Source organism: Schistocerca cancellata, chromosome 1, assembly GCF_023864275.1.
Source record: "Schistocerca cancellata isolate TAMUIC-IGC-003103 chromosome 1, iqSchCanc2.1, whole genome shotgun sequence".
NCBI lineage: Eukaryota > Metazoa > Arthropoda > Insecta > Orthoptera > Acrididae > Schistocerca > Schistocerca cancellata.
This window is the reverse complement of record NC_064626.1, coordinates 81,268,145-81,284,013: the sequence shown is the minus strand read 5'-3', so window position 1 is coordinate 81,284,013 and position 15,869 is coordinate 81,268,145. Positions and strand designations below refer to the sequence as shown.

The window sequence follows — 15,869 nt, the reverse complement described above, 5'->3', positions numbered from 1 at the left end:
CAGTTTCCTTTTGATACTAAATAACAATTTATCCTATTTAAACAGCAGATTTACTTTATTTTGCTTTCCATGTTATCATGCATTTCTTCATTCACTTCCCACCACCAGTTGTATCTGCAATGTTTTATCAAACACAGATTATTTCCCCTGTCCAAAGCATTCACCTGTTCTTTAACATGTTTTACTGTTGTTAAATGTTTACTACAGAAAGGAGTCCTACTTCAGTAAACCAAGTGTCAGTGACTCAAACCTGGAGTCACCAGATGATAAACAAAATGGAGAATGGTATAGTCATATCATGGCACATGAGATGGACAAAATGCAGCGTAGTGAAAGTCAGCTGATGACTCTTGCCATGGCATGTCAGTCACCACCATCTATTCAGCAGTTGCTGGATTCAGGGCTGCTTGCTGTATTAACACGTATCATTCTCGGTAAGTGTACATAAATTACTAGTTAAATAGGTTTTGCATCTGTGATTTTTGGCAGGATGAGAACTATTGAAACAATATAATTTTGTGAGTTTGGTGCCGTCTCGTTTTCCACAGTTTTAGGCACTCTTTATCTCCCTCCTCATACCCATCAAACCCCACAGTCTTCCTTTCTACATGGTTCCTAGAGTACATAAACTCAACCACATGGAACATACCATAATGACTGGTTACTGTGCTGCTACAGAAATAATCTCTGCCCTTGTGGACCAGCACTTCAGCCTATTATGTGTAACCTACCCACTTATGTAAGTGACACTAATCATTTCCTATACCATCTGTCCACAGTTCCTGTTCCTTTACCACCAGGAGGCCTGAGGCCTGCACACAAATGTCGATGCCATGTGCCTGTGCACTAAAATTCCAAATGCCCATAGCCTTACCACTATCAACACTATCTTTACCAATGCCTGACTGACCTCAAAGTTTAAACCTCCTTCCTGGCCACCATGACCAACTATATCCTCACCCACAGTCACTCCTCCTTTGAATGCATCACCTACAAACCAACCCTCAGAAGAACTGTAGGTAGTGGAATGATACCATCCTATGCCAACCTATTCATGGGCCATCTAGAGAATTCTTTCTAGCCATCTAGCCCCTCCCCTGGTTCAGGTGTGCTGATGACATTCATGATCTGGTGTAGGATGAGGACACCCTATCCACATTTCTCCAGAATCTCAACACCTTCCTCAGTCATTTCACATGCTCCTCCTGAGCCCAAGCAGCCACCTCCCTAGATGTAGATCTCCACCTGAAGGATGACAACACCAATACCACTGTCGACTTCAAATTTCCCAACAACCAACAATGCCTCCACTTCAACAGCTACCATCTATTCCATATCAGGAACTCTCTTCCATACAGCCTAGCTTACCCATGCCCATTACATCTTTAGTGGTGAGCATTCCCTTTCCAAATATCCCAAGGGGCCCAATGAGCCCTGCACAGACCGAAATTATACTCCCAACTGCGTTCAGAAACAGATCTCCCTAGCTCTCTCTCTCTCTCTCTCTCTCTCTCTCTCTCTCTCTCTCTCTCTAGTCCCCTATTACCTCCCACATACCCACTGTACAATTACAAAGAAGCAGTCCTCTCCTGACTCAGGACTGGAGCAGCTGTATTCTATTCTGCATCAGGGATTCACATGTCTCGTGGTGCCTTGAAATGAAATGGGGAATATTCTATCCACTGTTCACCTCACCTCTCCCACAAAAGTGTTCTGCCACCCACTCAACATATGTAGTATCCTTGTCCATCCCTATCCCACCCTTGCTCCGAACCCCCTTGACTGCTTCACAACTTGTACCATTTGGGTTAGTTCGTAATGCTTGACATCGTAAAGCAAGTGAAAGGTGATGTTCTGTGTAGACCTCATTCAGAGGCTGTAGTACTGGAATAATGCTGCAGAACTCCCGTAAGTCTGTAATGCACAACATATCTATGCTCACTTAATTAAAACTCTTAATCAGTAGCTTCTGTTGTCTATGTCGATAGAAAAGTTCATATTCAGATATTAACAGATGCTTTTTCCAACAAAGTTCTATTTGTGTGTGTGTGTGTGTGTGTGTGTGTGTGTGTGTGTGTGTGTGTGTGTGTGTGTGTGTGTTGATTTGATGCCTCAAAGATAACTATTTAAAAAAAAAATTGGTAATTGTATTTTGTAATATTTGAATTATTTTATTAGATTTTACTTCAAGTTAGTAAATTGCAAGTATCAAAATCAACTAATTTTTTGTACAGGTTCAAATTGAGGCATTGACATAAAAGGATAGTGTTTCTGCTAAATCAGTTCCTTCTTTGGAATATTGCTTGTTATCTGTGTGTGCACCTTCCATACTATTTCTGCCACCATATATGAATAGTTTTAAAAAAAGAATCATTATTTCTCCCAATATCAAACATGGTTACTCTTTCTTCGAGTTCCAGCATTTAAAATATTTATGTATTACATTGATATCTTCAAAGGACTTTCCATGGTTAACTGCTCAGGTATCTCCTTGATATCCTCAAATTACAATTCTGAATGTTATTCACAAAGGCATTGATGAGAGATGAAGGGTAATATTTTGAAACTGTGAAGAAGGTGAGGAACTAAGACACCCTCCAACCATCAAGAAGGTAGATCTTGCAATCAAAAAACTAAAAAATTTACAAGGTATGCAGTGAAGACCTAATCTATGCAAAAATGTGGAAAAATGCAAGAAAACTTGCAATCTTAAATATCCACCACCACCATCTTGTCAAAATGTGTGTCAGAGAGAGAATTTCATGGCACTGGGTTAGAGGAATAATCCATCCATTATTATTAAAAAAAAGTCTAGAGTGCACTTACAAATTTTCTTTTGTATAATTTTTAACAAGATAAAAAAGAACTGTGGAATCATAACATGGAGAATATCGAGGAGGATTATCCCCATACAGAAGCTGCTGAGACCAAATTCTCAGCCTCTGGCTGATAATGGAGTATTACAAATACAGAAATAAACAGCTCTTCATTTCATTCTTAGGTTAAAAAAAATTATGATAGTATCCATAGATGTACAATTAAAAAAAATTCCCAATCATATGATCTTCATCACAAATTAATAAAAATCAAACTAACTTTAACTAACACAAATTTGAAGGTACAGTTGGGAGAAGGAAGTTCAAAATCTTTTGCAGTGAAAATTGGTCTTAAACAAGGTGGTGGGTGATCCCTTCTGCTTTTCAATGTAGTATTCGATTACATCATGGAGATTTAACAAAAGAATCATGCCTTAAATCTAAATTGGAGCAAAATCGTCAATAAAAACGAAGTGCCTGGGGTTTGCGGATGATTTAGTTCTCTTAGTTCTTGATGTGGAAATAGTTCATGCTGAAGTCACCAGTCTCGAAAAGGACTACAAGTATCCTTTAAGAAAACTGAGACCATACGTATGAAACGCCTGTAAGCAGTCTTCCTGAACACTCAAAATATTAGTGCAGTTCGACAGTTCAAATATCTTGGAGAAATCGCAAATCATTACTGGGAAAGAAACTTGCTTGTCACTGTCTCCTTCTCTGCATCTTTCACTATCTCTCTGTCCCAGTGCCATTTTTTTTGTCCCATTCTTTTTCTTTCCTGTGGTCACTGTCTCTACCTTTCTCACTTGCAGTCTGCTGTCTTTGTCTTCAACTACTATTGTCTCCTTTTTATACATATTTTTGGGGATAGTTTGCAGGGGATTTTGACCCCTAGACTGGGCAACATTAACAGGTGGGTATAGGGGATAGGAGGAACCTAGACAATTTTTTTTCGTGTTAGTTTGCCAGCGTGGAGGAGTCCAGACCCCTCCCCTCATGTCTGTGTGTCGTCTCCACACCTCTCTTTTTCTTTCCACTGTCTCGTCCCTCTTTTGCTCCCACTCCTACTATCTCCATCCATGTCTCTTCCTTTTTTACTGCTACTGTCTCTCACTGACTATCATTATCTCTTCTGTCTTTGGTTCCCACAGCTGCTGTCTTCATCCATCCATCCATCCCTCCCTCCCTCCCTCTTCCACTGCCATCTTTTCTGTCCCACCTGCTCGGTCTCCACTCTCTTTCTCTCCCACTGGCACTGACTTCTCTCTGTTCTACTGATATTGTTTCTCTGCTACTCTGTTTCAAAACAAAAAAGTGTGAATGTTTTAGGATGCCAAAATTTTTGATGAAGGGGGAATAAGGATTGAGGCATCTGGTTCCCCACTTTTCTGTCAGAGTCCTTTAAACAGGAGCATATTCACTTCTCTTATGCTCCAACAGGAGCATTTTTCAGATTGTTCCTTCCTTTTCCCCGTCACAGCAGGGAGTACTGCTTAAATGAAATGAATTCTGCATGTCACTAAAGTTTTGATAGTTTATTTATATACTTAGACACAGTTACATTCTTCGATATACATGTATACAATGAATCAGTACGGTTGCATAAAATTGTGTCTCACCCAATGCAAGTCTATTGTACAATAATTCACATAAAAATGGGCAACACTTTTAAACTACACCTACAGTGGCCATCACAGAGAGACAGTGCACCATAAAGTGAAAATATGGGAACTAAAAACAATTTGGTGACCCCAGAACCCTTACCATGTTTCCACTATGTCAGTTAAAACTATATTTATGCCACAGATGAGATATTACAAGCATATTTTATGCACATAAGCATTGTAACGTTCAACCTCTCGTTCTCGGTAATGGGATAATGATATAAAAAAAAAAGTTTCAAGGGTCCCCTAAAACATCATCTTGAGAACAAACATGTGGTAAAAATTGTGATGACATGCCATGAATAGAAATTATAGAAGTGGCCATTTCCACACTAGGTACTTTTGGTACCCAAAAATTATCGGTTTTTGGTTTTCTCAGGAACCGCCCATCAACAAATGGTGCTTTTATAAGCTATTGAATGCCCACCCTAGACCACACCCAATGCAAAAGAACCGACCAGTTTGCCCACTTTGCCTGGGCGGGGGAAGTGTGTAATTTTTAAATTTTGACTCTGTACTGTAGGATAGCTACAGTATGCCCATTATTCCAATAGATATACAGTTGGTTGCAAGGCCAAAGCCTATTCAAAACACTTGGCACCTCATCTCTGTGATCAATAGAACCCAAGATATGACTGCATGAAAACTTACATTTTCGTGTGCGCCTTTTTGAAGCATATTGGTATGGTGCACTGTGTCATACATGGACCACATAACAAATAAATAACAACTGAAATCAAAATAGAAACTCATACTTCATCTATATATGAATATAAATTCTACTAAAATGTAGAAAAGATCAAATATAGCACCATGAAAATAAAACCATTCATATGCTTCTAAAATTGATAACTCTGCAATGTACACCTTCTTTGCTGTCATTCTGATGTTGCAGAAGGCTTTTTTTTTTTAACCACGTCAAGTTCCGTAGAACCAAATTGAGGAGCAAATCTCCAAGGCCATGGAACGTGTCAGTACATGAAATTACAACATAAAAGTAATAACAGATAAAAATAAATGTTTATGAACCCAAAAAAAAAGTCAGTCCATAAGATTAAGTAAGCGCAGTCAACAATACAATAAGAATCATCTTAATTTTTCAAGGAACTCGTTGACAGAATAGGAGGAGTGACCCATGAGGATACTTTTCAGTTTCGATTTGAAAGCGCGTGGATTACTGCTAAGATTTTTGAATTCGAGTGGTAGCTTATTGAAAATGGGTGCAGCAGTATACTGCACACCTTTCTGCACAAGAGTTAAGGAACTCCAATACAAATGCAGGTTTGATTTTAGCAGAGTATTAACCGAGTGAAAGCTGCATATTCTTGGGAATAAGCTAATATTGTTAACAAGAAATGACAGTAAGGAATATATATACAGGGCTATTACAAATGATTGAAGCGATTTCATAAATTCACTGTAGCTCCATTCATTGACATATGGTCACGACACACTACAGATACGTAGAAAAACTCATAAAGTTTTGTTCGGCTGAAGCCGCACCTCAGGTTTCTGCCGCCAGAGCGCTCGAGAGCGCAGTGAGACAAAATGGCGACAGGAGCCGAGAAAGCGTATGTCGTGCTTGAAATGCACTCACATCAGTCAGTCGTAACAGTGCAACGACACTTCAGGACGAAGTTCAACAAAGATCCACCAACTGCTAACTCCATTCGGCGATGGTATGCGCAGTTTAAAGCTTCTGGATGCCTCTGTAAGAGGAAATAAACGGGTCGGCCTGCAGTGAGCGAAGAAATGGTTGAACGCGTGCGGGCAAGTTTCACGCATAGTGATGTGAAAGATTCAGTGTTTAAACCTCCTCTACCAAGAAACGTGCCAGAACTGCGAGCTCGCATCAACAATGCTTTTGAACTCATTGATGGGGACATGCTGCGCCGAGTGTGGGAGGAACTTGATTATCGGCTTGATGTCTGCCGAATCACTAAAGGGGCACATATTGAACATTTGTGAATGCCTAAAAAAACTTTTTGAGTTTTTGTGTGTGTGTGCAAAGCATTGTGAAAATATCTCAAATAATAAAGTTATTGTAGAGCTGTGAAATCGCTTCAATAATTTGTAATAACCCTGTATATATTGAGAGGCCGATGTCAAAATACCCAGACTCGTGAACAGGGGTCAACAAGAATTTCATGAACTTGCACCACTTATTGCCTGAACTGCCTGTTTCTGAGCCAAAAACATCCTTTTAGAATGGGAAGAGTTACCCCAAAATATAATACCGTATAACATAAAAGCGAATGAAAATAAGCAAAGCAAACTAATTTTCGTGTCGAATCATCACTCCTGAACGTGGGCTATCCACGACAGCTTATTATCTATCTGAACACCTAGAAATTTGAACTTTTCAGCTTCACTAGTCAAATGCCCATTCTGTGAAATTAAAACGTTAGATTTTGTTGAATTGTGTGTTAGAAACTGTAAAAACTGAGTCATTCTGTGATTTAGCATTAGTTTATTTTCTACAGGCCATGAACTTAGATCATGTACTCCACTATTTGAAACTGAGCCAATGTTGCACACAACATCCGTTACTACCAAGTTAGTGTTATCAGCAAATAGAAATATTTTAGACATACCCTTAATGCTAGAGGGCACATCATTTATATAAATAAGGAACAGGAGTGGCCCCAACATTGATCCCTGGGGCACCCTCCACTTGACAGTACCCCACTCAGACCCCACATCACAGCCGTTATCAACATTATGAATAATGATCTTTTGCTGCTTGTTGCTAAAGTAAGAGGTGAACCAATTGTGAGCTACTCCCCGTATTTCATAATGGTCCACCTTCTGGAGCAATATTTTGTGATCAACACAATCAAATGCCTTAGTTAAATCAAAAAATATGTCAAGTGTTTGAAACCTTTTGTTTAACCCACCCCGTGCCTCACAGAGAAAAGAAAGTATAGCATTTGCAGTTGTTAAACAACTTCTAAAGCCGAATTGAACTGGTAAAAGCAGGAATGCCATAGTTCAATTTTGTGTCACTGCAGATGTTTTAGATAGTTTGTTTCTTTCACATGTTGTCCTGCTAGGTACTTCCTTGGTGGCCATAAGCCACAAATCTGGTAGCCTGTAGTCATCATCTCTGCAGAGATGAAGTTATTTGTTAGAGATCTCTGTGACTTCGTGGATTTCATTCTTTGTGTCAAAGTCATGTCATACACATTACCACAATCACAGATCACTTCATGAAATATGACTGTGTGAAGATGAAGGGTTCCATGCTAGGCCAGAGAATGTCCTCTGCTTCATATTGACTGAAGAAATGTCGCTTTTGTACAGTTTCTCTGAAGAATTTTACCAACACTGTTCATTACCCTTCAGACATATGATAGCCTTAGCAAGTAGGAAGAAGGCTCCAGATTTTAGAACAACACCTTTGGAATTTGCTATCTGTAACATTGCTGTCATAACCTTTAGCGTTAATGTGTCCCTTAAGTAGACACTTAAGATTCAAAGTTTTCATTGTTTGTAATACAGAAAGCTTGAAAGACACCATGTTTAGCGTTGCTTGAGCTGATTGGTGGATGGGAAGTAACGACTAAACATTTCTGTGTTGTTAGGCTTCCTGTATACTTCCAGTGTCTCTTCAGATCTTATATAAACCAACACCTCCCCATCTCTGGAGGAAAATTAATTTCAGGACAGATGCCAGTAAATAAATTTTGGAATGTACTTGACTATTTTATATGATGTAGCCATGTAACTGATATTTCATCCACATAATAGTCAAGATGATTTTAGCTCAGTACCAAGTCAAAACGTTGAAAGAAATTTACACAAAATACAACTAGCCAGTGGAAAGACACCATGGTGATGGTAATGGATACTTCAGAATAATAGAGGAAGATATAACAACTTTGGCTTGGCTTCACATACTGTCAACTGAAATATACACTATGTGATCAAAAGTATCTGAACACCTGGCTGAAAATGACTTACAAGTTCGTGGTGCCCTCCATTGGTAATGCTGGAATTCAATATGGTGTTGACTCACCCTTAGCCTTGATGACAGGTGCTGGAAGGTTTCTTGGGGAATGGCAGCCCATTCTTCATGGAGTGGGGAATGGCAGCCCATTCTTCATGGAGTGCTGCAGTGAAGAGAGGTATTGATGTTGTTCGGTGAGGTCTGGCACAAAGTCAGAGTTCCAAAACATCCCAAAGGCGTTCTATAGGATTCAAGTCAGGACTCTGTGCAGGCCAGTCCATTGCAGGGATGTTATTGTCATGTAACCACTCCTCCACAACTGTACATTATGAACAAGTGCTCGATCATGTTGAAAGATGCAATCACCATTCCTGAATTGCTTTTCAGCAGTGGAAAGCAAGAAGGTGCTTAAAACATCAATGTAGGCCAGTGCTGTGATAATGCCATGCAAAACAACAAGGGATGCAAGTCCCCTGACCCGTCACTCCACACAACGTTTTTCCATTGTTCAATTGTCCAATGTTTACACTCCTTACACCAAGCAAGGTGTCATTTGGCATTAACCGGCGTGATGTGTGACTTATGAGGAGCCACTCGACCATGAAATCCAAGTTTTCTCGCCTCCCACCTAACTTCATAGTGCTTGCAGTGGATCCTGATGCAGTTTGGAATTCTTGTGTGATGGTCTGGATAGATGTCTGCCTATTACACATTACGACCCTCTTCAACTGTTGGCGGTCACTGTCAGGCAACAAATGAGGTCGACCTGTACGCTTTTGTGCTGTATGTGTCCCTTTACGTTTATACTTCACTATCACACTGGAACCAGTGGACTTAGGGATGTTTAGGAGTGTGGAAATCTCACGTACAGACGTATAACACAAGTGACTCCCAATCACATGACCACGTTTGAAGTCCGTGAGTTCTGGGAAGTGCCCCTTTCTGCTCTCTCACTCTGTCTAATGATTAGTGAGGTCGCTGGTGTGGAGTAGGTGGCAGTAGGTGGCAGCACAGTGCACCTACTATGAAAAACATATGTTGTTGGGGGTGTCCAGATACTTCTGATCACATAGTGTATTTAGATAAACAGGATGTTAGATTCTATATACATTACATCTTTTACTATTGTAAATTACGCTGATGTGTATTCACTAGTGCAAAATGACACACAAACTTCTTGCTACATCCCTGTCCACCAAATGGACAGCACATGTGGACATCACAGTTGAATTCTGCAGTGTAAAACATCTTAATCTATCTGATGATGATAGCACACTTATTGATACAAACAGTGATGTTTAAAATAAAAGTGACTGAAGCAGTAAAGAAATGACTTTTTGGTGTAGATCATTATAAAAATTTAAGAAAAAAATATGTTACAAGGCTTAAAAATGTTTAGTTATAAAATCAAGTTTCTGGTGGCCCACATTCCCTATTATGCCCATAGTATACATACAACCAAAGATGCACAAAGAAGGAGATCTGCTGAAACTTGTTGCAGATGGCCAACTGTATATCAGAGAAGCTGAAACACCTTGACAGGAAAATAGACTTATTTGCGAAGTATTGCACACATTATGTAGAGATTTAGTGCACTTTGGAAAAATATCCACTCCTATCATGCTGGTGACCTTTGATATCAAATCATATTTTTACAAACTACCCAGTTGTATAGGTGGGTCCAAGTAGAGTGCCTGCCTGCAGGCAGCCAAGCACACACAGACTCGGGTGGACAAATAGCTGATCACAGGCAGTTGGGGAACTATGTTGTAGCATACATAATCATACTGCATGCGGCCAGGGATAGCCAAGCACGTCTTGCATGTGCACAATGTGTGCAGTAAAGAAGTATTTTGGACGACATGCAATAACCAGTGCTGAGTTACGTCCAGCCTGTCATTTCCATTATGCGGATGATTTTGTTTTTATTTCACATTTTTTTAAAATGTTGTCCACCCTGAAATTAACTTCCCTTTGGAGATGAAAGATGTTTTGTTCCTAGATGTGTTGGCTACAAAATATTGGAAAGACCTTAAAAGTACTCTGGAACACAGAGTATACAGGAAGCCAACTGACATTAACAGGTATTTATAAATCATTGGATGAAGATCTATTTTTCTGCTCTGTAAGGCTGTCATTCTTGTACTGCCTACAGTCAGTCCCTAACCAAAACATCAGCCTACTAATAAAAGCCTGAGGAACTTGCACTCAGTAATTCCCCACCTTAGAAACACTGCAGGAGAATATCTGCTTATATGTGAATGTAGCATTGGCTTTTGACAGTGTACAGTTACCTGTGGACACTAGATATCCCCAAAAGATTCCAGCGAAGTAGTTGAAACACTCAAGTTGTTGAAGTAGTACAAGAGGAAAACAATACAGCCTAATTACCCAGAGGATCTTGCTTCTGTTGGCAACTGTTGCAAAAGCCTGCAGACTTACATTTTTCATGTATTCGCCAGATTTCTGTCATCAAGAGGAACAGCAGATAAGTGACAATGCAGACAAAGGGACTCAGTCATCCTCAAGAAAGGCCGGGTTTCGTGATCCTAGTTCATTGGTCTCAGATATGGATGATGGGACTTCCTGCTGCAACAATGCAACCAGTTTTCCTCAAGGTACAGTTGTTCTTATTATTATTTCTGTGAGTAGTTTATTTTTATTCTTTTATTTATTTATATTATCCAAAACAGTATTCACTAAGAAGTTTACATCTGCTCACCACTTAAGTTACGTTGTAAAATATACACATCTCAGAATTTTCTTGTTCGCTTATATATAACTGTTTTCCTAAAACTATAACGAGGAAATTTGTACTTCTTGAAGTCTAACTCCAAACAGGTTATATTTTTTGTCATTGTTGAGAATAGCACTTTGCAGTATTTCTGTTTAAATTCATAATTCACTGTTGATAACTGTTACTCTGTTGTATTTGTAATTTCAGTTCAGATCACCATCAAATAACTCATAGTGTATTCGGCATTCAGCAGCAATTTCTTGGTAATGACAACTGTAACCCACTCTATTATTCACAGAATATATTACCCTCTTTACCTAAGTACCTAAAGATGATCCTGAATGTAATGGTCCCCCCCCCCCCCCCCCCCCCCCCCGTTCCCCTCCATATTTATTTTCTTTTAAGAGGCACCTTGAGAAAAATTTATTTCTAACATATTCTGACCAGTCAAAATTACAGAGAGTTTTATCGACATTAAATATCTGCGTAAAAGTTAGCATTGTACCTATTTTAAATGTAGGCCATTTATTGATTGTGTATATGTTGATAATATGTGAAAAATAAACACACAGAAATGGTTTACTGTGGTATCACCATTTTTAATCATCATTCTAAAAAAACAGTTGTTAAATTTATATCCTAACTGTCAATTTCACTTTTCTTTCCAAATACACTGCGATATCTGAGGTCGTAGTTACAATGGAACCTGAGAACTCGGATGTTCCCCCAACCCCACCCCCTCCTCCTCCAAAAATACATTGAATTTTGCTACCTTATGGGTGTGAGAATTTTACAATGTTCTTTTGTTTCCAAACATATCAATCATGTACCTGCCATTCTCTCAATGGCTACACGGAACCAGCAGCTGACACACACCCCTATCATTTCCATAATACCTCACAGCAAGTAACAAAATTCTTGCAGGGAACATGTAGGTATGCCACTGGCCTCATGTAGAATTTTACCATCTTGTGCAGAAATATATACCATTTTTGTGTATCTCTCCAATTTTAAGGCCAATTCAAATAGATCCAGGCAAACTGCAGTTTAAACATGGCAGATGTTCATCAAAAGCCAAAGTACATGATGTAGGTTCCCATGGTTGGCAGTACACTCACTACTCCCCTCCCCGCACTTGTCCCAGTTCTCAGCCGGTATCACTGTTCCCCCTCCGACTCTTCTGTAATGCTGTGCTTGAGCATCTGTGAAACACAGGCTGCAATATCTTCAGTGGTGGCGGTAATATGTACCACTGCCAACTAATAATTAATAAGAGATCACAATCACAGTTGTGTAAAATTCTAAAACATTTGCTCATCCCGTGATCTAGGAATGTCTGTTATACTATCTCCATGGCTAAGTCTTTCTGCTGCAATTTATTCACATGATAAGAATTTGTCGGTTTATTATGGTTTATTTCATTATTTAGATATTTAATTCTGGATTATTTTTCTTTCTTGATTCATCTGAATGTACCCATCCTGTTTTAAAGCTGATGAAATGTCTGTAACTTTCTTACCCGGTATTTTAATATGTGAACAGCAAACAAATTTTTCATTTACAGCTCATTTGGTAAATCATTACAGTCTCTTTACAATCAAGTAAAATAGTGATTAATGTATAAAATCAAGTAATGTTTTTGAAGGGCAGCATTTTCACCTTTCACTGTTAACTTCACTTGAAAAGCACTATTAACATTTGTGTATGGTCTCCATACATGTATGAGAACTTTTATTGCATGCCTGTTCAAATACAACACGTGTGACCTCAGTAACCTGAACTTCACCTGTAAATCTAAGATGGCCCCTACATCAGTCTATTAATCAATGTAAAAACATTGACCTCAGCAGCAATAGTTTAAATGCAAATATAAGACCCTATAGTTTTTTAATGACAAATTTGGGGAAAAAACCTCATCTTGTAATTGAGTAAATACTGTAATATTGTCTCATGCCCCTCCCCTTTTGCTGTTTGGTTGAGTTACCACTCAAATCATTTCATTTGGCAGATACAACAATTTAGCCTATGGTGCAAATAAACTGTGATTACAACTTACAACTGTTATAGAAGTCTTTAAGTTGGATTATAAAGTAATGGAAATTCCTAGATGGAGCAGTGCGTAAAATAACTGCAAATGTTTGATGACAAGGTGATAAGTCAACCAAATCCTCCACGGAAAACATGTCTGGTGTGTCATAAATGGCATTAGTGACAGTATGTGTGTCATATGAGAGGAATCTCTTACCAACGCACCTGATTTGTATGCATGCCGAGTGACTGAGATATGCCTCCTTGCCCAATTTAGGTGTTCGTATGAATATGAACGTGATCAATCCCGGGGTAATGATGAAAACGCAATAGTTTTTCACATAATCTGCAACAAATTATGTAACAGTTTCACAATCACAAACTTCCTCTGTGCTCTTTCAAAACATATGTTTTTAAGGTTTCTGAAGTTGCATTCCATTTCGGAAGCTTTGACTCTTGAATTCCTTTGTTGTAACATAGTTCACATGCATTTGTTTTTTCATTTCTGTGAGACATCTATGTGGTATTTCATCTGCTCTCACTATTCATCATGTTTACTTGCAACGGTAACTTATTCTTACCACATGACTCATATTTTATAACCAGTGTATAATAAGACATCTGCCAAGGCTAAAGAAAGAGAACATAGATTCCACTGACCAGATGCACAGTTCAAATGTTGTAGGGACAAAAAGTACATAAAAATAAATGAGACGAGGATGTTTCAAATAAGGCTCACACACTTGGCAGTCCGACACGGTGACCACTTAACCATAAAGCCTTTGTTCTGTCAGGTAGCTCTATATTGTAGTCTGTGGACCGTTTCACTGTTTCTACACTTTTTCTTCAGAGTTCAGTTCACTTCCTTCCTGTTCTCATGCTTGATCTGTCTTCAGTTTTTCGCAGGCTATCCACTGGGTTCTATGGTCGGCCAACCACCGTCACGCTCTGTGTGATTTTAGTTTGTCTTGTCTGGTCTTTGTCTATGTCTCTCTTGTTCTGTGTTGTCTGTGGTCTATTCTGTTACTCGTTTTTATTCTCTGTGGGTGTTTTTAGTATTTGGAAAAAGGGACCGATGACCATCGCAGTCTGGTCCCTTTATCCCACAAACCAACCTATCCACTGGGCCATCTTACCATTAAATCTGAGTGGGGTACGATGGGGAGTTTCCCTTGTTATTAGTTCAGAGATACTTGTGCTGGAAAGAAGTATCCAAGTGGCCCGGATTGTGAAGCAGCTGTTGAAGTCACGTGGGTTGTGTGTGCAGCATGTTCGGCACCTTTCATAGTTTGGCAGTGGCTATTCATGCAAGTAGACAGTAGGTTATTTGTTGTGCCCACATTGAATCTTGTACAGTAATCCCAGTGTACCTGATATATAATATGGCTACTTTCATATGTGGCCTTGCCTTTTATTGGGTAGAAAATGCCTATGACTGGACAACATTAGAAAGTTGGGGGTGGGTCTATGGGACAGATCTTGCATATGGGCCAACTAAAAGGGAAAAAGCTATGGTGTGTAGGATTGGAATAGAGATGGATAAGAATATTCAGTAATTTGGCTGGGCAACCAGATAGTACTACGGAGGATGTGAGTGTGATTTTGGGTAGGATATCCCTCCTCTCAGGCATGACGAGAGATAGTCGAAGCCCTGGTGGAAGATATGGTTGAGCTTTTCAAGGTCATGAGGTCATGGTGGTACTGGGTGATGGGTGATCACAGGAGTGTTGGTTGGCTGGCTAACAAGTTTACAAGTGTCAGAGGAGCAGATGGCATGGTAGACTTGTTTATGGATGAGCTGGACAAGATACCCAATAAAAAGCAGGCCCAAGTATGAGAGTAGCCTCGTTATGTATCAGCTTTGCTGAAATTCCTGTACAGCACTCTATGTGGACACGAGAGAAGTAACTATCTATCTACTCTCATGAATGGCTATTGACAAACTGTGTCAAATTATAAACTGGACCACCCAATTGCAAAACTTGCTGCACAGCAAACACGACTTCAACAGTTTGCTTCACGATAAGGGCCATTTTGATACTCACTTCCAGCACAGATGCATCTGAACTATGCAGATAGGAATTCTTTCTCCAGCACAGCCTCCATTCTCACAGTTCTCGTCGCTTAAACCATATCTCTCTCTCTCTCTCTCTCTCTCTCTCTCTCTCTCTCTCTCTCTCTAGCCACGGGTTTGTCCAAAGAGTTGCCTCTTTCCTGCTACCCCATCCTTGCATCCTTCACCACATCCATCATCTCAGACAACTGCTCTCAATAATTATCAATTATCAGTCTTACTGTGACCACGGAGTGTGCATTTGGGTGTCTGTGTGGTTATGTATGTGAACATGTATATTAATTCTATAAAAAGAGCTAGTGGTCGGGCTCCACGCATTGTTTTTGTTGGTGAGCGTTTACCTTTCCTTAATTTTATGTAAAGTTGGATTACAATAGACAGAACAAGATGGAATGTAAATGTCCTATTTTTTCTTGAAGTTTAAATAGGGCTCTCAAACACAGGGTCATTATTGACAATATTTTGACAGTGGTGACCACTTGAAAGCTGTTACTGATGACATGACTATCCTTCAGTGTCAACCATCCTACCATAATTATTATCCAGCAGTTTGTTCTGGTTTTCACCTCATTGCACGTACTTCTGCAAGATTTTCTTATTT

General features: G+C 39.4%; 1 protein-coding gene across 1 annotated transcript in view; it reads left to right on the top strand.

The window, feature by feature from the left end:
- Nucleotides 1–15,869, top strand: part of LOC126176519 (baculoviral IAP repeat-containing protein 6) — a 329,968-nt gene that overhangs the window by 240,450 nt on the left and 73,649 nt on the right. Inside the window, exons 48-49 of the mRNA XM_049924030.1 lie at nt 208–434; nt 10,892–11,047. Coding sequence (XP_049779987.1) covers nt 208–434; nt 10,892–11,047 — 383 coding nt within the window. The remainder of the gene's footprint in view (nt 1–207; nt 435–10,891; nt 11,048–15,869) is intronic.